Below are 24,980 nucleotides of genomic sequence, written 5' to 3'. Positions count from 1 at the left end.
CAGGATGGTTTTCTCTGCTCCAGTCTTTATAGCTTTTTAGCTTGATGGTTTTAAATTCAGACAACATGGGGCTAATATAAGTGTTTTGTTATATATTTCTTCATCCTACTTTTTAGAACTGTCATTATTAACTAATATTGAAAGTTTTTTAAGATCTTAATACTTTTTCACACAGTGGTAAAGTATTTTATTTTATACTGATTTCAATTTTACACTTCATTCTTGACTTCTCACTTTTTACTGTTACCGTAACTATTGGTTTTAATGTTAGCATGGTTTTTAAACATTTCTGAATATACTTTTAAAAGGTCTTTTAAGAGTGTTTTCAAACTGATGAGCTATGCTTATATTTACATATATACAAATATATTTACTGCATACATATTTGTTTTACAAGAAGCTGGATTTTTAAAGAAGTATACAATGGGTTAAATGTTCATTCCTGCTTACCTTGGGGGCGGGTTTGCCTTTTGCTTGGAGGAAGTTGATGTGGTTTGAACTTGTATATACTGTTTGAAACATTCTTGTTGCAACTGTCTGATGAAGTCTCACTAAGGGGTGAGACGAAAAGCGCTTTATGGTTACTGTTTTTTTATTATTTTTGTCATTTGTTTGAAGCAAAGTCTGAAGAATAAACTTTGGAAACTACTACTGTGTGCGTGCCTCAAGCCCTCTTGCCTGCATTCCTGTTTTTGCAGTTACCTGTTTCAGTATTCCAAGTCTGAGGAATCGATGGTGACAAAGTAGGTCTAGCCGGTTCCGAAACCCTGTGGGTCGGCTCTGATAACAGTTTGGCTAGTGTTGGTGTACTCAAAAGTATCCTCACCACGTGATCCATATCTTCATCAGAAAGGCTCCTGGAGGATCGAGAAGGGGGAGCAAGAGAACTTGCAGCCTGTAAGATCTGAGATCTTAGGGTCAGAGAAACTGGTTTCAGTTCTGGGGACCGGATCCGAACCTGAAATACCAACAATTCCGATATAGGAGGAACTGAGGATAGTTGGTTTCCTGGGCCCAATAGATTTCGGTTCCAAAGCAGAAATCTCTGGCAATTTTTTGGAAGGTTCAGATTGATCTTAAGAAGTCGAATATCATCTTTTGCCAGATTTAGATTTAGCTCCCTCTATTCCCATTCCATAACTAAGCTGTGGAACACCCTCCCATCATCACTTACAGAATTAGACAACATAATCACCTTTAAAAGAAAACTAAAACAACATCTCACTGAAAAAGAAAACCTTATCCCCTCCAGCCACATGCTCTAGGGATCTAAACCTCCCCACAACAATAAATAGGACGTGCTGGAGGGATAGATTCCTGTCCCAGAAGTCTTCCCATGCTCTGGAATAAGATTCCAGTCTACATTAGGCAGAGCTCCTCACTAACACTCTTCAAGAGAAACCTTGACGAGTGGATGGGAAACAGAATGTTTACCCTGGGGATCACTTCAATGCCTCTGCTGGACAGAGGCACAGGGAACTAATCTAAGGGGGCGGCGAAAGCCAACACATTCTGGCTAGGCTTATAAATGCCTTTGGGCTAATAGCTTAGTACCTACCTATGAACCTATAACCCCAGCTGCACATGTATCCAGTGCCTCCTTAATCTAGCGAAACTGTTTCACATAGTAATAAGAAGTTATGTACTCACCATAACGTTCCATCTGAGTACGTGGTTTCATTTGTCTGCAACATGTGGGTCTTGGATCCAATATCGGATCCGAGCCGGCAACTATTTATACAGCTATGGATCCGAGCTCCTAGCTCCTCCCCTCACCCATAATCCCTTGCCAACCCCAAATGACCTCAGATCAAGTTTGCCCTCCTATATACCTGAAAGGGTATTCCAACAGGAAAAGGCAGGAGAAATATCAACATCTAACTCTTCTGAAGGCCAGCGGGAAGGAGGGGGGGATGGTTGCAGACAAATGAAGCCACCTACTCAGATGGAACATTATGGTGAGTACATAACTTCTTAATTTGCAGTAGGGACTTCATTTGTCTGCAACCTGTGGGACAGAGTCCCCAGCTACCTGAATCTTGGGCGGCCATCATGGAAGGATGTTCCGGAGCACTGTGCAGCCAAAGGATGCTCTCCCTCTGGAGATGACGTCCAGATTGTAGTGGTTAATAAAGGTATGAGATGAGGCCCAAGTGGCTGCTGAGCAAATATCATCCAAGGGGATTCTAGATCTGAATGCAGTAGAAGTAGATATGGAGCGAGTGGAATGTGCAAGAACCTTTTGAGGTGCGGGCCTCCCAAAAGACTCATAAGCTAGAAGGATACATTGGGAAATCCAGTGTGATAAGGTGACCTTCGAAACGGCTTTACCCAAATTGAATTTGGCAAAGGAAACGAACAACTGATCAGATTGTCTGTGACCAGCAGTCCTATGAATACAGAAACGCAGCTGCCTGTGCACATCTAACGAGTGCAGCTTGTATTTTCCTTTATTTTGATAATTAGGGAAGAAAACAGGAAGATTAATGGACTGATTGATATTGGTTTCTGAGGCCACCTTAGATAGAAAGGACGGATTGGTCCTGAGGTACACTCTATCCTGATGAAAAACCAAGTACGGAGGTTTTACGTAAAGAGCTTGAAGTTCCGAAACTCTTTTCGCAAGACAGGTATTTAAGATCAGCCGAGGCAGCTGGTTCAAAGGGTGATGCAGTCAAGGCTTGAAGAACTAGAGATAGGTCCCAAGGGGGTATGGCTTCTTTGATCGGGGGCCTGAGCAGAAAAGTACCCTTGAGGAAGGTTTTACATAATTTAGCTGACATCAAAGGACCTGTCTCGTGTCCTACGTGGTAATGGGAGATGGCTGCCAATTGTACCCTGACTGTCGAACAGCTAGCCCCTTGCTGAAAAAGTCCGGTAAGGAAGTCCAAAATGGACATTAGCAGAGCAGTGAAGGGGTCCAGATTATGGTGTTCCGCCCAGATGGAGAAGCGCTTCCATTTACTGCGGTAAATCTTCCTGGTGGAAGGTTTATGCGCTGCCACCAAGATGGCTTTGACTGGTGAAGAGATACCGGGAGTCCTCATTAAGAGTGGAACTGGAGCAGCCAAGCTGTCAGCTTCAGGCTGTCCAGATTCGGGGTCGGTAAGCCTGATGGGTGGGAGATCAGATCCGGGCTGGGATCCAGAATCCGGGGAGGATTCACCAAGTGAGACCACAGGTAAGGGAACCAAGTTTGTCGAGGCCAGAATGGGCAATGAGGATCATTTTGCTCCCCAACCGGGAGGCTTTCTGCAACATCTTTAGCATCAGGGGTAGAGGAGGATAGGCATAAAGGAGACCGGGCGGCCAAGCATGCACTAGAGCGTCTCTCGGGGATTCCCCTGGTGGGGGAATCAGGGCGAAGAAGTTGTCGCATTTCGTATTTGAGGGAGAGGCAAAAAGATCACAGCAGGGTTGCCCCCATTTTACAAAAATCTGCTTCGCTACTCGGAAATTGAGAGACCACTCATAAGGGGAAGGGATAGTGCGGCTGAGTTTGTCCACCAGAATGTTGGACCGACCTGGAATGTGCATTGCGATCAGAAAGCGGTTGGCGGAGATCGTCCATTCCCACATTCTCATGGCTTCTTGGCAGAGAGGGTAAGACCTGGTTCCCCCCTCTTTGTTGATATACCAGACAAATGACATGTTGTCCGTCTGTATCACAATAGTTCCTACGGGAAGAAGGTTGTGAAGTGCTTGCAACGCCAACAGCACTGCCCTCATCTCCAGAACACTGATATGCAGGGAGGTCTCTGTGTCGTTCCATGTGCCTTGGACTGTTCTGCCTGAGCAATGCCCCCCCCCCCCACCTGAGGCGAGAAGCGTCCATGGTCACCGTGACGAGAGGAGGTGGAGCGCAGAAGGGGCAACCTGTATGGAGGTCTGGAGAATGAAGCCACCATAACAGGGCCCTCCTGCAAGCCTTGCTGATAGAGATAGGGTGATTGAGAGGAAGAAGCTGAAAGGACCATTGTACTTGAAGGGTCCACTGTAGTACCCTCATGTTTAGGCGAGCGCATGGAAGGAGTGTAATTGCTGCTGCCATAGAGCCCAGTGCCCTCAGGACCAATTCCGCGGGTGGAGTTTCTGACTGGAGGATGGCCCGCACATGTAAACTCAGATTCTGTAGCCGTTCCAGAGTGAGGTAGGCTCGCAGACTTCTCATATCTAATCTGGCCCCTATGAAGTCTATCACTTGTGTTGGAGCAAGGGAGGATTTGTCCGTATTGATCGTAATGCCTAACTGGGGGGCTAGGCAAAGAAAAAAATCTCTGGCTGAGCAGAGTAGATGCCTTGTTGGGGTGGTTAGGAGCCAGTCGTCCAGGTACGGGAAGATCTGCATTCCCTGGAGTCTCAGGTGGGCCGCTATCACTGCTAAAACTTTGGTGAACACCCTGGGGGCTGTGGTGAGGCCAAAGGGAACGACCCTGAACTGATAGTGGCTGGCTCCCAGCCGGAAGCGGAGAAACCTCCTGGATCGTCTGTCCATTAAAATGTGGTAGTACGCATCCTTGAGGTCTATTGAGCACATCCAGTCGTTCTCCCGCAAGAGGGGGAGGATGGATTGAAGAGTGACCATTCGGAATTTTTCCTTGGTTACCGACAGGTTCAGGAGGGAAAGGTCTAGAATTGGTCTAAAGTCCCCCGTCTTTTTTGGCACCAGAAAGAACCTGGAGTAAAACCCTAATCTGAGCTGGTCTGGGGGGACGGGTTGGATGGCTCTTTTCTCTAGCAGCTGCTGGATTTCTGCGGCTGCAGCCTCCCTCTGAGCGGGTGGTACATCGGGGAGGTTTCTGAGTCTGGGGACATGTTGCATTGGGATTTTGTAACCTCTGGATATGATACGAAGCACCCAGCGGTCTGACGTGATGGACTCCCATGCCACCAGGTGCCTCGAGAAGCGCCCCCTGACTGCCTCCAGAGTGGAGCAGTCGGGCAACCCTTCAGGGCTGTTGCGTGGGCTGATCAGAGAAGGATTCTCTGGACCCAAAATTTCTCTGAGCCCCTCTGCCTCTAGGGCGGCGTCCTCCCTGTCCTCCTCTGCCACGGAAGGACTGGTTGTCTGGAGCAGGTTGGGAATGTTGCGATTTCCGGAACCACATCTTCTTCTATCCCTTTTGGTTTTTGGAGAAGGACCTTTGGGGAGCAGAGAAGCTGACTCCGACTGCAGACAACGTCTTCCCGTCCTTCTCGCTCTGGACAAGTGTCTCGCGAATGGTCTTGCCAAACAAGGCAGAACCATCAAAGGGGGCATTCGCAAAGAACGCCTTAAAGGGCTCCGCGAAGTCGCAATGTCGGAGTCAGGCCTGGCGTCTCATAACTAGGCCCGCTCTGCTAGCTCTAGCGGCTCCCTCAGTGGCGTGGGACAACAGCCGCATAGAGGTGTTGGAAATAGATCTAAGAGTGGCCATACGAGTGGAGTACAACTGCTTGTCCTCCGCCAACATGGACTCTGGGGGGGAAGCAGCGTATTCTTTAATAAGATCTCTCTGCATCCTGATGACATGTGCCATGTAGTTCAGGGACCTTACTGAGAAGGTCGTTGAACTAAATACCCGCTTCCCAAGGCGATCCATCGAGCAGGACTCCTTGCTCGGTGGATGGACCGAGGGGCTCTCCTGAGCTAGTTCCCTCTTAGTGGCTGCCGCCGTCAACATGGCATCTACGGGGGGACCCTTGCTCCAGTGGGACCGGTCTGCGGGGGGGGCTCAAAATCCTATATGGGCATTTAGGGACTGGCTCCACAGTGTCCGGCTCCTTCCACGCCCTGGTGGTAATAAGGTCCACCAGGGGGTCGGCCGGAGGGGACACCCAAGAGGTAGACGGGCCTGCTTCGAATGCCTCCAGGAACACGGACTCGTCGGAGGAAGCCTTGGGGGCAGACCACCCCCCCGATCCTGAGCATTTCCATGATGTCTCCAAAGGAGACATCCTCAGGGGGTGACCTTGGGGAGCCTTCCCCTTCATCCAAGTCCGTGTCCTCTGTTAAGGACTCGGGGGAGTCCACGTGCCTCCTCTTACACTTGTGCTTGCGTGGCACATCCTCGGGAGGGGGCTGTCCGAGGAGGTCTCACCAGCAACATCCTGTTCCAAGGGAACAACCTGGGACATCGAAGCAGGCTGTCCCTGTGGCCGGGTGATGGGAGCCTGACCCAGCAGAGAGGGAGTGCAAGGTGGAGCCGAGACAAGGGCTGGGGGTCCGGATGCTCTCGAAAGAGCCCTCTCCACTGCATCAAAGGCAGAGGGGGAGCCGCTCTCCCTGGGCTCTGAAAGTCGACTCCCCCTCGGATCCGATAAAGGGATCGGAACCTGCGCCGAGACCGTCGAATCCGAGGGACCAGTGTGCTCTGACCTGGACGGAGCCGAAGGCACACTGAATCCCTCGGATCCGAAGCTTGCCCCACGGCTCCGAGAGGTCGGATCCAACAATGGAACCGACAGACACGAGGGCAGGGTCGGATCCGAAGTACTCAGTACTGTCGGCGCCGACCCACCCCCGGCTCCAACGCTGCCCGGCTCTGAGTGCTCCGAACCCGGGAAGTGGGTCGGAGAAGGAGCAATCGGAACAAAGATAGGTGTCAAGCTCTCACCCGAAGGGGGGGGGGTGGCAAGAGCACTCCCATCTGCAGCTGGGCCTGGATGAACCTCCTCATCATCCGGTCCAAGTCTGCATCAGACAGGCTGTAGGTTGATCTCGAAGAGGCCACCGAGGCAGGCCTGGAATGCTGCCTTGATGACCTCGACGGAGATCAGGTCTCCTCCTCCTCAGGTCCCGGGGAGAAGCAAGGAGATCGGAGCCGAGGAGGAGGAGACCTGGAAGCCGTGGAGGGAGAAGCCCGCTTAGCTGGGGCGCGAGGCCTCGGCCTCCTTGTGGTGCTTCTCCCTCCGTTTCTCCCTCCTGGCCTCCCTGTCCTCCGGCGCTTTAGTGGGAGTTTGAATCCCGGCCGGGGGAATGGGGGCAGGAGTGGCTACCACCACAGGCTGAGGAGGTGCCACGGGAGGAGCGGAGGCCGAAGCCGAATCTGGGGGCAAAAGTCGCGCCAAGATCAGCTTCGACCTCTGCTCTTTCAGTGCCCTGGGGTTGAACGCTGCACAAATGGTACAGCCCGAGGACAGGTGTTCAACCCCAAGGCACGAACACACCGAGTGTGGCCATCTGCCGGACAGAGCTTATGGCCACACTCGGTGCATTTAGAAAAAATAGGCTTAGGGGCCTCTGCCATACCTAAACTAAGGCTACACAGACACACTAGGCCCCAAATGCAATCACACACAAGCACACACTAATGACCAGCGAGGGGCGGGTAAAAAACTAAAAATGTCAAAGTTAACAGGCTAAAGAAAACCTAGCACACTCACACTGATTAACTAGGAAAAAAAGAGACTGTGAAAATTCACTTATCTATAAGAAATCGCCAGGAGCTTGCAATCCAGCTGACACACTTCAGAGCGGCAAACTAGATCTGAGGTCATTTGGGGTTGGCAAGGGATTATGGGTGAGGGGAGGAGCTAGGAGCTCGGATCCATAGCTGTATAAATAGTTGCCGGCCTAGATCCGATATCGGATCCAAGACCCACAAGTTGCAGACAAATGAAGTCCCTACTCCAGATATATACTTATGTATATATCATACTGTTACACCATATGAATTATCCCTAATCTTTAGTATCCCAGCCTACATATCTATGCAATTATCTTAACACATTTTCTCTTCTCTGTCACTTTCTATGTTTCATACTACCATTAAATAAATACCACCTATAATCTACATATTCCCACCACCTAGCTATAAGATTCTAACAACATCTATCCTACCTTTAGGTTTAACTTTCTAATTCTACCTTCCAGTTACAGTTACCTTTTCCATTTTCCTACCCCCCCAAAAAAAAAAAATTGAGCTGTATTGTTAAATATGTCTAACTGTATAATTTTTCTACATGTTAATGTTCAATTGTTACTGTGTCTTTTTACAACATATGTGCTGTTTAGTTAGGTTTCTGTATTATTTCACTTGGTTTATAAGTAACTGTTTCCTTACAAATTCATGTAATGATTTTCATGTAACTTGGAGCTTTTCTCCCCGGGCCTCCACTGAAAATGGTTCTCAAGCCCTGTGGGCTTTCCCGGTTAACAAGTGTCAATAAATAAATAAATACATAATAAAATTTATGAGAAGGGGAAGAGATCTGTTCTTTTGGGCTTTGACCTTCTCCTAGGGAATCAGAAAAATAAGTTTTCGATAATCCTTTAAGAATCAGCTTGTTATTTCTATCAAGAAGAACCCTGGAACTGAATGAGTGACAAATAGAGCAAGATTCTTGCAAATGTACTGCTCCAAGACAGTATATACACACACACACACACACACACACACACACACACACACACACACACACACACACTGTATGACCATCTTTTATAGACATTTTTTGTGCGCTTAGTGCACTTTTTAAACCGCGATGGTTTGGTATCTTTTGATTGTTTAAACATATTTAGAAATATTGCAGCACTCAACACCACACTATAAAAGGTAAGCACAGCTCAATACCACACTATAAAAGGTAAGCACAGCTCAACACCACAAAAATATATTAATATAGGGAAAAAACAAATGGATAAAGCCCTCTAAAAACAGGCTAAGCAGCTCTCTAACTCAAACGAGCTAACGTGCAGGGTAAAGAGCACTAGAAAACACAATCCCCTTTTCTTTTCTTTTAAACCAGTCACAAAGGGGAAGGAAAAAAATATATATATATATATATATATATATATATATATATATATATATATATACACATACATATATATATATATATATATATATATATATATATATATATATGATGTGAGTTCCGTTCAGTGTTCAGAATTTCGAAGCTCAAAACTTTGAATTTCATATGATCGAAGATCATATGTTCGAAGTTTCAAAACTTCTAAATCCTGAACGGAGATCGGCATACAGCACGGACTGGGAGATTTCTCTTGTCCTCGCTGTAGTGCGATCACGGAGTTGGTATATTTTAGTTGCGGGGGGATGTGGGGGGGTGCAGGGGATCTTGCCCCCCTGCATACACATGTTTTAGTGTGTTGGGTGGTGTTTTGGGGGGGGGGGGGTTTCACAATTTCGAGATTCCAAGATCTCGGGATTCTGAACTCGATATTCTGAAATTCGAGATTTTGGGATTTCGAAATTTCATAGTGAACCCATGTATATGTACATACACACACACACACACAGAGACAAATATATATATATATATATATATATATATGAATATAAAACGCACAGCGCACTCGGTTTATGTTAAACGTTGGATAGCAAGAAAAAACAAACAGCTAATCCAGCACTCTACTTAATAGGTTCATAGGTTCATACTAGGCTATCTGCCCTAGGGCATTTATAAGCCTAGCCAGAGTATGTTTGGCTTTCACCACCCATTTTAAATGAATTTTGCTATGCCCTTTTTTGAGGTTAGTATACTGTGCCTCTGTCTAACAGTGACACAGAAGTGATACCCGGGATAAACCTATGATCTCCCATCCACTCATCAAGATTCCTCTTGAAGAGAGTCAATGAGGGACTCTGCCTAACCTGGACTGGGATTTTATTCCAGAGTGAAGGGAGCCTCTGGGTTATGAATCTGTCCTTCCAGCATGTCCTATTTATTTCAGTGCTGAGGTTAAAGTCTCTCGAGCACGTAGCTCGATGGGATTTGGATTTTCTGAGGTGCAGCATGTCCATTAATTCCGGGTTGGACATGGCTTTATACGTCAGGCACAGATCGCCTCTGAGCAGGCGGTATGCCACTGAGTAGAGCTGGAGTTTCTTTAACCGGGCAGCATATGGCATCTGTTTAAGCCCTTTGATCCTCTTGGTGAGGTACTTTTGGGGTCTTTCCAGTTGCTGCAGGTGTCTGGTAAGGTACATCCCAAAAGGGGCATTGTACTCAATTATGGGCCTGATGAGGGATGAGTAAAAAGGCACGATGACCTCCCCTGATTTAGATGTGAATCCCTTCATGATTAGGTGGGCTATATAAAATGTTTTTCTAACCACTTTGGCCACGTGGTTGTCAAATGAGAGACTGCTATCAACTTGGGTCCCCAGGTCCCTAATTACTTATTCTGTACTTAATGTATTACCACTTGTGTGGTAATTTGTGGGCACTTTTGTTTTTGCCAAAGGGGATGATCATACACTTTTTGGCGTTTAGCTTGAGGCCATGGCTCTGGCACCAGTTGTCTGTTTCTATGAGGCCCTTTTGAAGGATGCTTGTGTCGGCTGGAGAGTCGATTATGGCGCCCAGTTTGCAGTCATCTGCGAACTTGGTCAGTCACAGTCCTTCCGTGTTGGCCTGTACCTCCGAGAAATATATACTGAACAAGAGAGGTCCCAGGACTGAGCCTTGTGGGGCACCACTTGTAACTTGTTTGGTGTCTGACATGGCTCCAGCAATTCTAACCATGTGGGTTCTGTCCTTGAGTCAGTTTGCAACCCATCTAGTGACATAGGGGTTTATATTTAAGCTAGTAAGCTTATCTATAATGCCCGAGTGGGGTATTGTATCGAAGGCTTTTGCGAGGTCCAGGTAGGCTGGGTGGTCCACCTTCCCCTCGTCAATGGCCTTGGTGACTGTTTCAAAGAAAGCAACCAAGTTTAAGAGGCAGGATCTGCCCTTAACAAAGCCGAACTGGGTAGGATCCAGTGTCTGTAGGTCCCCAATATCTTTATTTATGAGGTCCATGATGATCCTTTCCATAGCTTTGCAGACCAAACTAGTCAGGCTTATGGGGCGATAGTTTCCAGGATCCGTTGAGGCACCACCTTTGTGGAGAGGGACCACTGTTGCTGTACGCCACTCTTTGGGTACATATCCTGTAGTAAGGCTGAGAGTGAACAGTAGCTTTAGGTTTGGGTTTAGCTCTTCTTGGAGTTCATGTAGGATGCAGCCCAGGACACCGTCTGGTCCCATTGATGCTGTGTTTTTTGCTTTGGAGAGGGCAGCTCTTACCTGAGCATCTGAGATGTGAGGGAGGCAGCACTCTGCTGGGATGGATATTTGCCTTTTTGGTGGGGGGGGGGGAGAAGTTTGCGCTGAACCTGTCAGCTAGGATGTTGGCAATGTCTGTGGGTTCGGTGTATTTTTTGTCATTTTGGACTAATTCTGAGCATATCTGGGAATTCCCACCCAGGTTCCTAACATAACTAAAGAAAGCCTTGTGATTATCCTTAGTGTCCTGTGCAATTTTTCTCTCAAAGCTGGCCTTAGACAATTTTATGAGTGCCCGTAGTTTTTTGCTAATACTGATCAGAGATGCCTTCCCTTTTTGGGATTTTGCTCTATCATGTAGTAGCTTCCTCCTTCTATTGTATAGTTTGTTTATGGCTGGGGTCCACCAGACAGGACACCTGCCTTTGGAAGATTGGGTCTTGGTTTTATCTGGGATTGCATGATCCATGCATTCCTGAAGGTGTTCACAGAATGCGTTTATAAAAGGTTCTGCGGTCTGGGCTGTATTTTCCACAGGCCCGGGGGCTTTGAATGATTCCACCTCGGTTTTGAGGAGTGTGAAATTTGCTTTAGAGAAGTTTTTCACTGTGGTTTTCTGGGCAGGGGGTGGGGTCGGGATGTGAATATCCAGTGAGATTAGTTTATGCTCTGATCTTACCAGTGAGGGATACACTTCTGATCTGGAGAATAGAGGCCCCATGTTGGTGATGATCAGGTCCAGTATGTTTTCCCCTCTTGTGGGAGTGGTAACAAGTTGTTCCATAGCATTTGAGTTTATAAATTCTAGGAACCTTTGGGCTAGGGTGTTGGAGCTAGAGTAATGCTCCCAGTCTATGTTTGGGTAGTTGAAGTCGCCCAATATAATGGTGTTTGGAGAGACCTACATATTTTCCAGTGTTCTCAAGAAGGCCGAGTGGGGTTCCTGGGTTTGGGAGGGTGGTCTGTAGCAGGCTGTAAACTGGAAGGCAGTTTTACACACTGTTAGTTGCACATGGACAGTCTCTGATGCTTCGTGCTGTGCCACCAACCTGGAGGTATGGGTATCTTTGACAAATATTGATACTCCCCATCCTTTTGTGGTTCGGTCCAAGTTTTGGGGCCGAAAAGCATGGTATGAGGTATAACCTGGTAGTGCTGGGGTGCTCTCGGGAACCTTGAACTAGGTTTCTGTTACTGCACAGATATCAATGTTCTCCATGCTAAGGAGAGTTTTGAGTGCATGCATCTTGAGGTTTAGACTTCTGGCGTTGAGTAGCATTACTCTTAGTTTCTTATCCCTTGTGATACCTATGGAGGTGGGTTTGTCTTTTGAGCCTTGCCTAAAAAAGGCACTATGGGGGTAGCAAGAGCATTTGCCAATATCTGAAAGCCCAGGGTTGACAGGTGCAAGCCGTCCCTAGCGAAGCATCGTGGCTTGTCGAGCATGTCATCCCAGGCTGACAGGCATTAGATCCACTTTGAATGACACCAATACTTAAGCCAATTGTTGAAATTGATCATCTTGTCTTCATATTGTGGCATCATTCTTGGTGAGGGTAAAATGCTACTCAAGGTCAGGGTCATACCGGCCTGGGCTACATGCTAAGAGAGCTCCTCTATGTCTCTTTTCATGTAGTCAAGGCAGGTACGTCTCAGGTCATTCACACCAGCATGGACAATGACTGAGTCATATTTGTACTTGCCTTGGAGTGACCTGAGTGCTTGTGTTATATGGCGGATCCTAGCGCCTGACAAGCAGCTCACCGTGACCTTCTCCTTGTTCAGCCTGGTGAGCGGGACGTCAGTGTGCCTGACGATAGATTCACCTATTACAAGTGTATCAGGTGTGTTGTTTAGCCTTAAGGGCTGTGACTGTTTGGCACACTGGCTTTGTGAGCTATGTGTTGCACATGTTTTGTTTTGGGGTAGCGGTTGCTTGGGTGTCTGCTTTGGAGGTCTCTGCTGCTTAGGCAGATTTTTATTTAGAGCCTCAGAGTACGTTTTTGTGTGTTTATGTGTTTGGTTTGCTGTCGTGGTAGGTCTATGTGAGACTGGAATTGTAGTGAGTGTGGTTTCCTTCTCCTCCTGACTGATTACGCCAGTACTGAGTTGAGAGAGCTTAGCCTCCAATTTGGCTATATGGTTGCATCTCTCACATGTGTTGGAATTTGTTGGGAGGAGGAGAGGGTTGTCTGTGTACATGAGGCAGTTGTAACACTGCCTCAAGATTGCCAGATTCACCAGCTTGACCGGAGAGGAGATTGACAACTGACCTTTGGACATGCTAGAATAGTATTGGGAATTCCTTTATAATTGAAAAAAAGGGCCAATGGGAAACAAAGTACTCAAGGGGAGTTTGTGAGGGTGTAGTGCTTTTAATTTTTTAGTGCTGACTTATATAATTGCTTTAGTGAGCAAGTGCCAGGTAACTTAAATGCAATGTGTTACATGTAACTTAAATGCAAAAACGACAAACAGTAACTTTCTTTCAAGTGAAACAAGGAAATAAGTACAGTAAGCAATGCAGATATCACTAGGGATCCACAGAAGCGCTGAAAAGCCGTGTTTTAGGTGGAATTAGCGTTTCAGGGAAATAACAAGCAAACAAACAACAAGCATACAAACAAAGCTAGATTCAGCAGGCCTGGATCTAGTCTATGCTACAGCAAACAAGGTGTACCAATTTCAGTAAGAAGCAGTTCAAATATGCAGGCACTAGAAGCCTTTAACCAGAAATTCCCAGCTCAGAAGGGCAGAGTCCAGCCTCTCCTCCCACAAGAGTGCAGACCACGAACCCTCTTAATGTAAAATAACTGGCCTGAAGCCCAAGTGCTTAAACCAGAATTAATACCCTTTTAGAATAACAGACACTGAGCCCTCAATCAACAGTTCCCAACTTAGAAGGATGTAAGCTACCTGTTCTGCCACTACAGTGCAGACCACAAACCTTCTTACTGTAAAACAACTGGTCTGAAGCCCAAGTGCTTAAAGTAAAAGGCTTAGAATGAGTTACACCAAGCAGTAATAAATATAATTGAGTACTTTTAAGATGATGCAAAAGCAAAATAAAGTAAGAAGAAACACAAATACAGTAAAAGCAGATATTTTTTTTTTTTTTAAGTGGAAAGAGAGAAAGGAGTAGCAGAAACTAAGCTGATTGGCCTGTGAAATTGCTGCAAGTTGCACCTTGACCGTGGAAGAACTAGCCCCCTGGTGAAAGAGAGAAGTTAGAAAATCTAGAACTGACGCTACCGGCGCCGTAAAGGGATCTAAATGACGGTGCTCTGCCCAAATGGAAAAACGTTTCCATTTACTCCGATAGACCCTTCTGGTGGAGGGCTTTTGAGCTGCTACTAGGATGGCTTTGACTGGTGATGAGATTCCGGGAGTCCTTATCAGGAGTGGAACTGGAGCAACCAAGCCGTCAGCTTTAGGTTGGCTAGGTTCGGAGTCGGAAGACCAAGGGGGTGTGAAATGAGATCTGGGAGGGGATCCAGCATCCAGGGCGGATGAATCAGGTGAGACCATAGGTAAGGGAATCACGTCTGACAAGGCCAGAGTGGGGCAATGAGGATCATCTTGCTCCCCAACTGACTGGCTTTCTGCAACAGTTTCAACATCAGGGGCAGAGGCGGGTAAGCATAAAGCAGACCGGGAGGCCAAGCATGAACTAGAGAGTCTCTCGGGGACTTCCCGGGAGGGGGGATCAGAGCGAAGTAATCGTTGCATTTGGTATTTGAGGGAGAGGCAAAAAGATCGCAACATGGTCGCCCCCATCGGGCAAATACTTGCTCTGCCACTAGAGGATTGAGAGACCACTCGTAAGGAGTCAGGATAGTACGACTGAGCCTGTCCGCTAAAATGTTGGACTGTCCCGGAATGTGCGTTGTGATGAGAAAGTGGTTGGTGGATATCGCCCATTCCCACACTCTCATGGCCTCTCGGCAGAGAGGGTAAGACCTGGTTCCCCCCTGTTCGTTGATGTACCAGATGACTGACATGTTGTCCGTCTGTACTGCAATTGTCCCCACCGGAAGAGGGTTGTGAAGTTCTTGCAACGTCAAAAGCACCGCCCTCATCTCCAGGATGTTGATATGCAATGAGGTCTCTATGTCGTTCCACGTGCCTTGGACTGTTCTGCCCGAATAGTGCCCCCCCACCCCTGGCGAGAAGCGTCCGTGGTCACTGTGGCGACTGGCGGAGGCAGCGAGAAGGGGCATCCCGTGTGGAGATTGGAGGACTGGAGCCACCACATGAGCAACCTTTTGCAAACCCTGCTTAGGGGAATGGGATGAGACAGGGGATTGCGAGATAGGGACCACTGTACCTGGAGGGTCCACTGTATGACCCTCATATTCAGCCGGGCCAATGGTAGCAGCGGAATATCTGCCACCATGGACCCTAGAGCCCTCAGGACCAATACCGCTGAAGGAGCTTGAAGTTGAAGGATGGCCTGCACGTGCAACCTCAGGTTCTGAAGCCGATCTGGAGTCAAGAAAGCAAGCATCAGTCTGGAGTCCAACCTCACCCCTATGAAATGGTCAACCCTAAGAGTGGAGCCAGGTTGAGGAAATAATCCCTGCATGAGCAAAGAAGATGTCTTGTTGAGGCGGTAAGGAGCCAGTCGTCCAGGTACGGAAAGACCTGAATTCCCTGGAGTCTCAGGTGGGCCGCTATCGCTGCCAAGACCTTGGTGAACACCCTGGGGGCTGAGTTGAGACCGAAGGGAAGGGCTCTGAACTGGAAATGGCTGGCTCCCAGCCGGAACTGGAGAAACCACATGGAGCGTCTGTCTACGAGAATATGATAGTACGCGTCCTTGAGGTCTATTGTGCACATCCAGTCATTCTCCCGCAGTAGTGGGAGAATAGATTGCAGTGTGACCATCCGGAACTTTACTTTTGGTACTGCCAGGTTCAAGAGAGAGAGGTCGAGAATGGGCCTCGCGTCTCCCATCTTTTTTGGCACCAGAAAAAACCTGGAGTAAAACCCTGATCCGAGCTGATCTGGAGGGACGGGCTGGATGGCTCTTTTTTTGTATGAGCTGCTGAATTTCTGCAGCAGCCGCTTCCCTCTGACTGGGTGGTACATCGGGGAGGCTTCTGATTCTGGGGGTTACAAGAAAGGGAATTTGGTAGCCTCTGGATATAACACAAAGCACCCAGCGATCCATTGTTATGGACTCCCACATTGCTAGGTGCCTTGAAAAACGTCCCCCGACTGCCTCCAGAGTGGAGCAGCCGGGTAACCCCTCAGGGGTACTGCGTGGGCCTCTCAGAGAAGGGTTCTCTGGTCCCAAAATTCCTGGGACCCCCTCTGTCTCTAGGGCGGCGTCCTCCCTGTCCTCCTCTGCCACGAGAGGACTGGTTGTCCGGAGCAGACTGGGATTGATGCGATTTCCGAAACCACATCTTCTTCTGACCCTTTTGGTTCTTGGCAAAGGACCTCTGGGGAGCAGAGAAGCGGACTCCGACGGCAGACAACATCTTCCTGTCTTTCTCGCTCTGGACAAGGGTGTCACGAACGGTTTTGCCAAACAATGCAGAACCATCAAAAGGGGCATTCACAAATGACACCTTAAAGGGTTCCGAGAAGTCACAATGTCGGAGCCAGGCTTGCCTCCTCATGACCAGCCCGACTCCGCCTGCTCTAGTGGCTCCCTCAGTGGCATAAGACAAAAGCCGCATAGAGGTGTTGGAAACAGAATGTAAGGTAGACATTCGGGAGGAATACAGTTGCTTGTCCCCTTCCGACATGGACCCTGGGGGGGGGGGGCAGCGTATTCTTTGATTAGATCCAGCTGTAGCTGAATGATGTGTTCCATATAGTTCAGGGCCCTCATGGAGAAGGTCGCTGAACTGAAGGCCCGCTTCCCAAGGCGGTCCATCGCGCGAGACTCCTTGCTCGGCGGGTGAACCGTGGGGCTCTCCTGAGCCAACTCTCTCTTGGTGGCTGCCGCCACCAACATGGCATCCACAGGGGGACCTCTGCTCCAGTGGGTTCTCTCTGACGGAGGGCTCAAGATTTTGTCCGGGCGCTTGGGAACAGGCTCTACAGTGTCCGGCTCCCTCCAAGCCCTAGTGGCTATAAGATCCACCAAGGGGTCGGGGAGAGGGGACACCCAAGAGGTAGATGGCCCTGCCTCGAACGCCTCTAGGAATACGGACTCGTCAGAGGAAGCATTGGGGGCAGACCACCCACCCTGATTCTGAGCATTTCCATGATGTCTCCAAAGGAGACATCCTCAGGGGGTGACCTTGGGGAGCCTTCCCCTTCATCCAAGTCCGTATCTTCATTGAGGGACTCAGGGGAGTCCACGTGACTCCTCTTACACTTCGACTTGCGAGGAACCTCCTCGGGGGGGGGGCTGTCCGAGGAGTCCTCACCAGCAATATCCTGTTCCAATGGAACACCTAGAGGAGCTGAAGCAGGCTGCCCCGAAGGCCGGGTGAGGGGAGCCAGGACCAGCTGAGAGGGAGTGCAGGGGGGAGCCGAAGCCAGGACTGGGGGCCTGGATGCACTCAACAGTACCCTCTCCACCACCGTGAAAGCCGAGGGGGAGCCGCTCTCTGATGGATCCGAGATCCGACTCCCACTCGGATCCGAGGCGGGGATCAGACCCAGAGTCCAGACTATCGGATCCGAAGGACCCGCGCGCTCCGACCGGGACGGGGCTGAAAGCACACCGAGTCCCTCAGATCCGAAGCTCGGCCCAAGGCTCCGAGAGGTCGGATCCGACAAACTCGAGGGAATCATCGGAGCCGAAGTGCCTAGCAATGTCGGCTCCGACCCACCACCGGATCCAACGTGGCTCGGCTCAGACAGCTCCGAACCCGGAAGGCGGGTCAGAGAAGGAGCGATAGGAGCAAAAAAAGGGGGTCAAGCTCCCCCCCGGAGAGGAGGGGGGAGGCAAGAGCACTCCCATCTGCATCTGGGCCTGGATGAACCTCCTCATCATCCAGTCCATGTCCGCATCTGACATACTGAAGGTGGACCTCGAGGAGGCCACCGAGGCAGGCCTGGAGTGCTGCCTCGATGACCTCGACGGGGACCGCGTCACCTCCTCCTCGGGTCCTGGTGAAAAGCAAGGGGATCGGATCCGAGGAGGAGGCGAACCAGAAACCCTGGAGCGAGAAACCCGCTTGGCAGGCGGGGCCGAGGAGGAGTCTTCGGCCCGCCGCTTAAGGTGCTTCTCCCTCCGCTTCTCTTTCCTGGCCTCCCTCACCTCCGAAGCCACAGTGAGAGGTTGAGTCCCGGATGGAGGGAGGGGGGCAAGAGTGGCCGCTACCGAGGACTGGGTAGCGGTCACAGAAGTACCGGAGGCCGGAGCCGGGTCTGGGGACAAAAGGCGCGCCAGAACCAGCTTCGACCTCCGATCCTTAAGTGCCCTGGGGTTGAACGCAGCGCAAATCATCAACCCGAGGAGAGGTGTTCAACACCAAGGCACCTAACGCACCAAGTGTGGCCATCAGCCGGTGAAAGCTTGTGACCACACTCGGTGCATTTCGAAAAAATGGCTTTAGGGGCCTCCGACATAACTAAAAGAAAACACACCCGCTAGGCCCCTACACACTACACACACACACACTGCGACCAGCAAGGGCAGGGAGGAGAAATAAAAGATAAAAAATTAAGCTAATTCAAGCTAAAAAGAGTAAAATTAGGTCTAGGGAACACCTAAACACACACACAAACACTCGCTCAAAAAGAGTACAAGAAAAAAATAGAAAAGTTTCTTTTTTCACAAAATTGGCTAAGAGCTCTGGAATCTAGCTGTTGCTTGAAGAGCGGCAAACTAGATCGGGGTCAGTCAGGGTTGGTAGGGGATTATGGGTAAAGGGAGCAGCTAGGAGCTCGGATCTATGCTGTGATAGAAGTTGCCGGCTCGGATCCGAGATCGGATCCGTATCCCAAAGGTTGCTGACAAATGAAGTTCCTACTTCAGATACAGAGTTTAACTGCAACAAGTTATCAGAAACAAACAACCCAACAGATGCTGTTAACTAGTTAACTACCAACACACACTAAAAACCGGGTTAAAGGAACCCTCTAATTTAGATTAACTATCAAAAACTACTGCTCAAAAAAGAGCCTAAGGAATAGCTATATCGCACACAAAATCCGAGATAGTTGAGGAAAAGAATTAGGCCTTAATATAAATGACAGCCACAGATAAACAGCAATGAAAACGAACAGTCAGCTAAGTTCGTTATGTTAAGAAAAAGGGTAAACTACATTATTAACTATCTTTTTAAATCAAAGAGAAATTAAATATTATTTCAATATAAAGAAATAAACTATTAACGAAAAAACAGCCACAGCCAGCTGAAGCACCTGATCTGTTTTAGTGGCAAAGGAGATCTGAGGAATTCCCTAGAGTACCATGGGATAGGGTGTAAGCCATAAGCTACTTGAAGACCTCAAGCTTTTGTAAACAGCAGAGTCGGAATCGAGGATCGGTTCCAACCCAACCAGTACCGAATGAAGGAAAGCTAGGGCAACAGCACATCTAAAATCATGTCAACTCTTTGTTTTCGTCACAGAGCATGCAATGAAGTGTACTATAAGGAAGTCAACCTGGGTGCAGAAATGTTGGCAACTAGAACAATTAACATTTTGAAATGCATCCAAGACTGTGTAATGAACATAACATTTATATGCAGAATCAGCAGAATGTGATGGAAACAATAACTCACAATAACAGAAATGCATTAAAGTAAGATTAGGATAAACCAACCCATACTGGCTTGAATCAGAGGCACTTTCCATTTCCATTTTGTCATTTTGTTATTACTGTGGCTCTTTAACATTGGCACTGATGTTATATACCCCCCATTATATGCTCCATGCATTAGCGTAATTCTGTACACTAGACTTAGGATCTGAGACCTTTACAGAGAACTGCAGAGTGGGCATCACATGCAGTAAATCTGTGTGGATACAGGCTACCTTGGAATACAGCATGTGACATAACACTGCTTAACCCAAGTGTTATGTCATGAATCATAATCACCAAACCCACGTGTTGGGAGTTCTGGGTACAAGGCACTACTCAATGTGCTTCAGGAAACACTGCTGACAAAAAATGCTAGAACATACCATGGGTGTTGCATGTGGAATATAATTCACAGCCTCACTTACCAGTTAGTTTTGGTTTACCTAAAACATATTTAAAAAAAAAAACTAACATTTTGAACCACATTATTGACTACTAGCTTTTACAAAGTGGGATTACCTTTTGTAAGTGAGTGAGGAAAGTGCTATCTGTTGAAGCAATCTGTGACTTACTCTCTGGAAAAAACAAAGTAACAGGAACAACGGCTTGGTCTTTAGGTAAAATATTCTCTTCCACATAAACTACTCCCTCAGCAACACTCGGACTAGGAACACATTCACCTGCTTCAGACGCAACCACAGGGCTGATGTTGCTCATGTCCAAGTCACTCAACATGTCTGATAGACCCTTCATCTCATGCACAGGAAGATCTTTCTGAATGTAATTAATCTGCTGTTGTGGCGTGTCTTCAGTTGAACTTTTTGTACAAGGACAATAATTATTCTTCATACCCCGAAACATTTCAGTATCACTGCCACCTTCTACTGTTTTGAAAACTTCAGTTGTTTGTTTATTTTCCAGGACAGCCACACTTAAGACACTAGCCTCTAAAGAGCTTGGAACTTGAGGACGAAAACTGATACCAAATTCCACAACCTCCTGCTCTGAAAGGACATCTTTTTCTTCATTATAACCATTTGCAGCATTTAAGAGTGGTCCCGGAGAAAATATGTTGTTGTCCAAAATAAATGAAGTGTTTTGCAATTTCTCTTTCTCAGAAATAGCTAGACAATGCTTTCTTAACTGTGAGTCAGAGAGGTACATTTCAGATTTTGAGTCAGATGTCACGAGATCTGGAACAGGAACAAGTGCATGATTTTCAGTCAGAGAAAGCACATCTTTGGAGCTTTCAGTAGGTCTTTTTCTGCCTTGTTCTGCAACCTCTTCTAACAAAGGCTGATTGTCTGCAGTAGTTCCCTTCTCCTCTTTATCACTGTCTCTTACTGAAATATCAGGATTCTGAGGAAGCTCTAAACCACTTTCCCTCTGTTCTTTCACTTCATTCACTTGTTCACTGCCAAACATGTCACAATTTCTAGCTGCAGTTTCCCCCATAGAAATGTCTGCATTTCTCTCACCTTCTAGACAAGCTGCATTATCAGTCTGCTGATTATCAATCAAACTCGACCTTTCAACAGTGCTGCAGTGTTCAAGGGACACTTCCGAGCTGTCAAGGACAATTTCACTGTGACCTCTACTATTCAAAACAAAAAGGTGGTCCTCTGCAGTCGAGCTGTCAGACTCCAAAGGCATAACTGGCACTGCCTGAATATATCTGGGCACATCTTCCAATGGTTCACTAAGTGTACCATGAATGGAAATGACCAGCCCACCAGCAGCCTTGGTTCCACTGCTAACATCTGGAGACATGTGCTGTTGCTGTGCTGTCAAACGAAAGACAGCTTCTCCAAGATGCATGCCATCTACAACTTCCTCCTGGGTATGGATTTTTTCTTGTTCTGCTGAATTAGCAGTTACCTGTACTTCTAAAGGTGGCACGCCTATAAATATTCCATAGTCAACTGGAGACAAAACTGCCTCTTTACACTCTAACTCTGACTGCATGGCATTTTCCTGTGCTTTGAAACCCTTACTGTCCTGTTTTAGACAGGGCTGTGATGGCTGTATCTGCAATGAACTGCTGGAAAATACAGTCCTGGTAACAGAAGGAGTACAGATGTCTGCTCTTAATTTATCACACTTTGAATTCTGCAAAGATAAAAGTTGTACATATTACAAATCAGATAAACTGTTTAAAGCTGTTGCTATACAAATTTAATCTATTATTGAGTATTTTTTTATAATGAAACAAGAAACAGTTGCTTCCATTTTGGATTCACTTACACCAGTAAAGGGCTTCCACACTCCTAATCAGCTTAAAACTTTGTTATTGGTGAAAAGTAGCAAGAGGATTTTCCTGTTCAGATCTCAAGGATGGAATCAAGTGTTTGAAAGGCCACAAATATTTGTAAGACCTACAGCCTACATATTTTTGTTTTTAAAATAAATGTCAGCATGTGTCACCTTTATAGACTCGGATATCAGCCCACTACACATGTAGTAAGCACAACTCATACACAAATAATACACGTAATCACTCATATTACTAATCACAAGTATCATCTTTAAAACACTTTCACTACCCATCAATTTTCCTTACTTCAAATGGTGCTCAGCATAAACTATTGTACCTAACAATTCACTGCATACCTACTCACCTATTAGTACGCCGTCATCAAGCATACTATGAAAGTGACATTGTTAGTAACACTACCTCTCCTGACTTTATTTGTAATCACTAACACATTCTGTGAAGATGCTTCCTTTTCACGTTACACATCAGTTACATGATCATTACCTCGCATTACTTCCTACACACTAAAACAATGTTAAAACCACTGTAATTCTCCATCTCACACATCACATTCTAATTATGTCTCCACATTTACAAAATACTAATATATGTATGTGAAATAACAAGAAATACTGTTTTCAACCACATCTTCTATTAATGCTATCACAATGTGGGGATGTTCATCCTGAATCAAGATGCATGCAATATAGTTCTAACCCACTATTACATACTCAACTCAAATGCTTAAAAATGTGCCACCTTCAAAGTCTTTGATATAAAATTAGGCAAATATATGCATGGACCGCCTTTTGCAATCCAGACATTTTAACTATCACTGAAGAAACATGTAATATCACTGACATCTGTTTCAATGAACATCCCAACTAACAACCAAACCAAAAGGTAAAAAGGTCACCCAGACAAACCGTTCAGTAAAAACTGCAAGAAAAGCCCAGAAAAGCTACAGTTTTCACTGTGTAATACCTTAAACCTACTGTAATAGAGGCCCATGGGATATATGCAAATGACCCCTTAAGGACATCAAGTGTTTCAGTTACATACAACCATAAAGACTTAAAAAATAAAGTCACGGACATTCACTAGCCATGATGTCCTTAAGGGGGCATTTGCATGCATCTAATATTCTGGGCAAAATTAACTATAAACCATGAAACTCTGATATCTAGCATTAGTGTCCAAGTGTTATCCTCAGTCTGTCGAGCGACTAAATCTATGAGCTCATCACCGGGCTAAGTCACTCAGCAGGTAGACAGGCCAGTTCAGAAGGCCTCCAGGAACACCGACTCTTGTTGGGAAAGGTTGACATGAGACCAACTACCCCTTTCTTTTAGGCATTCTAAGATGTCTCCAAAGGAAACACCATTGGCTGGCGATCTGGCGGAACCTTATACCTCATCAAGGTCATTGTCTCCTTTTGCACTTCCTCTCCCAGGGAACCTCCTCAGTGGGGTGCTCCAGGGAGGTATCAGAAGAGATAAAGATACCCTGTTGGGTGGCCTGGAGACTGGATTGGGCTGGGTGTCCTGGTGGAATGGATGACTGAGGCCCTGGATGCAAAATCAAATTGGATTTGGGAGTCAGAGCTGAGGAAAGTCTGAACCGTATGAATAGAGGAGTCTCTTTCCACTACCCTGAAGTCAAAATGTCTGGAAGAAACAGAAACCAATGGATTTGACAAGGCAGACTTATGGACCGTCCACACCCACCACCCTGCAGACAAACTACTCAAGGAGGGCATTGTAGCTGAGCTGTCTAGTGCTGAAACTCTGAGGGGTAGAAATGGCTCTGACAACTTTAGAGTTGAATCTAACATGCCGGAGTCAGCACCAGAGCTACGGCTCCGATAGCTGTCCAGCTCTGACGTACTCAGGGCTGGGCAACTCAGAGACACCATCAGAGTTGAAGATACCAACATATGCTGATCCGAGGCAAACAACTCCAGGGCTTTTAGATCTGATGGCTCTGAAACCCCAGGTTGGATCGGAGAAGGGGCTAATATCTGAGGTGTAGTACTAACAAGGGTCCCGGACCTGATTGGGCTGGAGCCAGAAGAACTCCCATTTGTATCTCTGTCCTGAGGTATTTCCTCATCATCCTGTACATATCTGCTTTTGATGGGCTCCTGGAAGACCGAATGGGTGAGGCCATGGATGAGTGCTCTGTGTGGTGATAGGCAGACTGCTCCAAAAAAAAAAAAAAAAAAAAAAGCAATGGGATCCAAGAAGTAATTGGCTTTGACAGTAACTGAGGAGAATGGATCTGGGGTGATTTGTCTGATCATCACATCGCATCTCACTTTTTAGCTTGTTTCAGGGGCAGCTGTGACGATGCAGCCGAAGTAGAAGCTGGTGTCCATTTAGACGGTGTCTTATGAGATTCCTTAGAAAGGGAATCTCCTTTTTTCTTTAAACTTTTAGTTTTTTTTTAACCTTTTAGGAGTTTTAGCCCTAAAAACCGTAGATGGAGGTTTTGAAGACAGCAAGCCCCTAAGTATAAGTTAATTTTACAGTCAATTAAAGCACAGGATTTACATCCATTACAAATTCTGCAGCCTGAATCCAAATGAGTTGGTCCTAAACAGTAAATGCACTTGGAATGTGTGTCTGAATTAGGTACTTAGTGGCTACACAGCCACACATTTTTTTAAACCCTGAAGGCTTATCTGACATTTTATTTAAATACTTGAAAGGATGAAAGAATAAGGAAAATGTTTTTAAGATAATGGGAAGAAACAGAAATTACTAAGAATGGTAAACGGAAAGGAAGAGTCCTAAAATCTACTGAAAAGGAGCAGAATGCCAGCTATGGTAAGTGAGAATACCCTAAAGAGTAAAATGATAAGTTTACAAATTTTTATATAAACAGGTTAAAGGGAGGAAAACAATAAAGGTATACTAATTATAATAATTTTAAGGGCTTATTACAGAGTTCACGATCTATTTCCAAATGCTATGGCAGCAAATGAGATCTGGTATTTAAGGTGACTAGGGC

At 46.8% G+C, this 24,980-nt stretch overlaps 1 protein-coding gene across 1 annotated transcript in view; it reads right to left on the bottom strand.

Moving 5' to 3' along the window:
• BRME1 (break repair meiotic recombinase recruitment factor 1) overlaps nucleotides 1-24,980 on the bottom strand; it is a 907,620-nt gene that overhangs the window by 379,389 nt on the left and 503,251 nt on the right. The window contains exon 5 of the mRNA XM_044057727.1: nucleotides 20,234-21,823. Within this exon, the coding sequence (XP_043913662.1) occupies nucleotides 20,234-21,823 (1,590 nt within the window). The remainder of the gene's footprint in view (nucleotides 1-20,233; nucleotides 21,824-24,980) is intronic.

This window comes from Protopterus annectens, chromosome 15.part0 (genome assembly GCF_019279795.1).
Source record: "Protopterus annectens isolate FY-2018-M chromosome 15.part0, PAN1.0, whole genome shotgun sequence".
Taxonomy (NCBI): Eukaryota; Metazoa; Chordata; order Ceratodontiformes; family Protopteridae; genus Protopterus; species Protopterus annectens.
The sequence above is the reverse complement of the archived record's forward strand: the minus strand, read 5'-3'. Positions and strand labels throughout refer to the sequence as shown.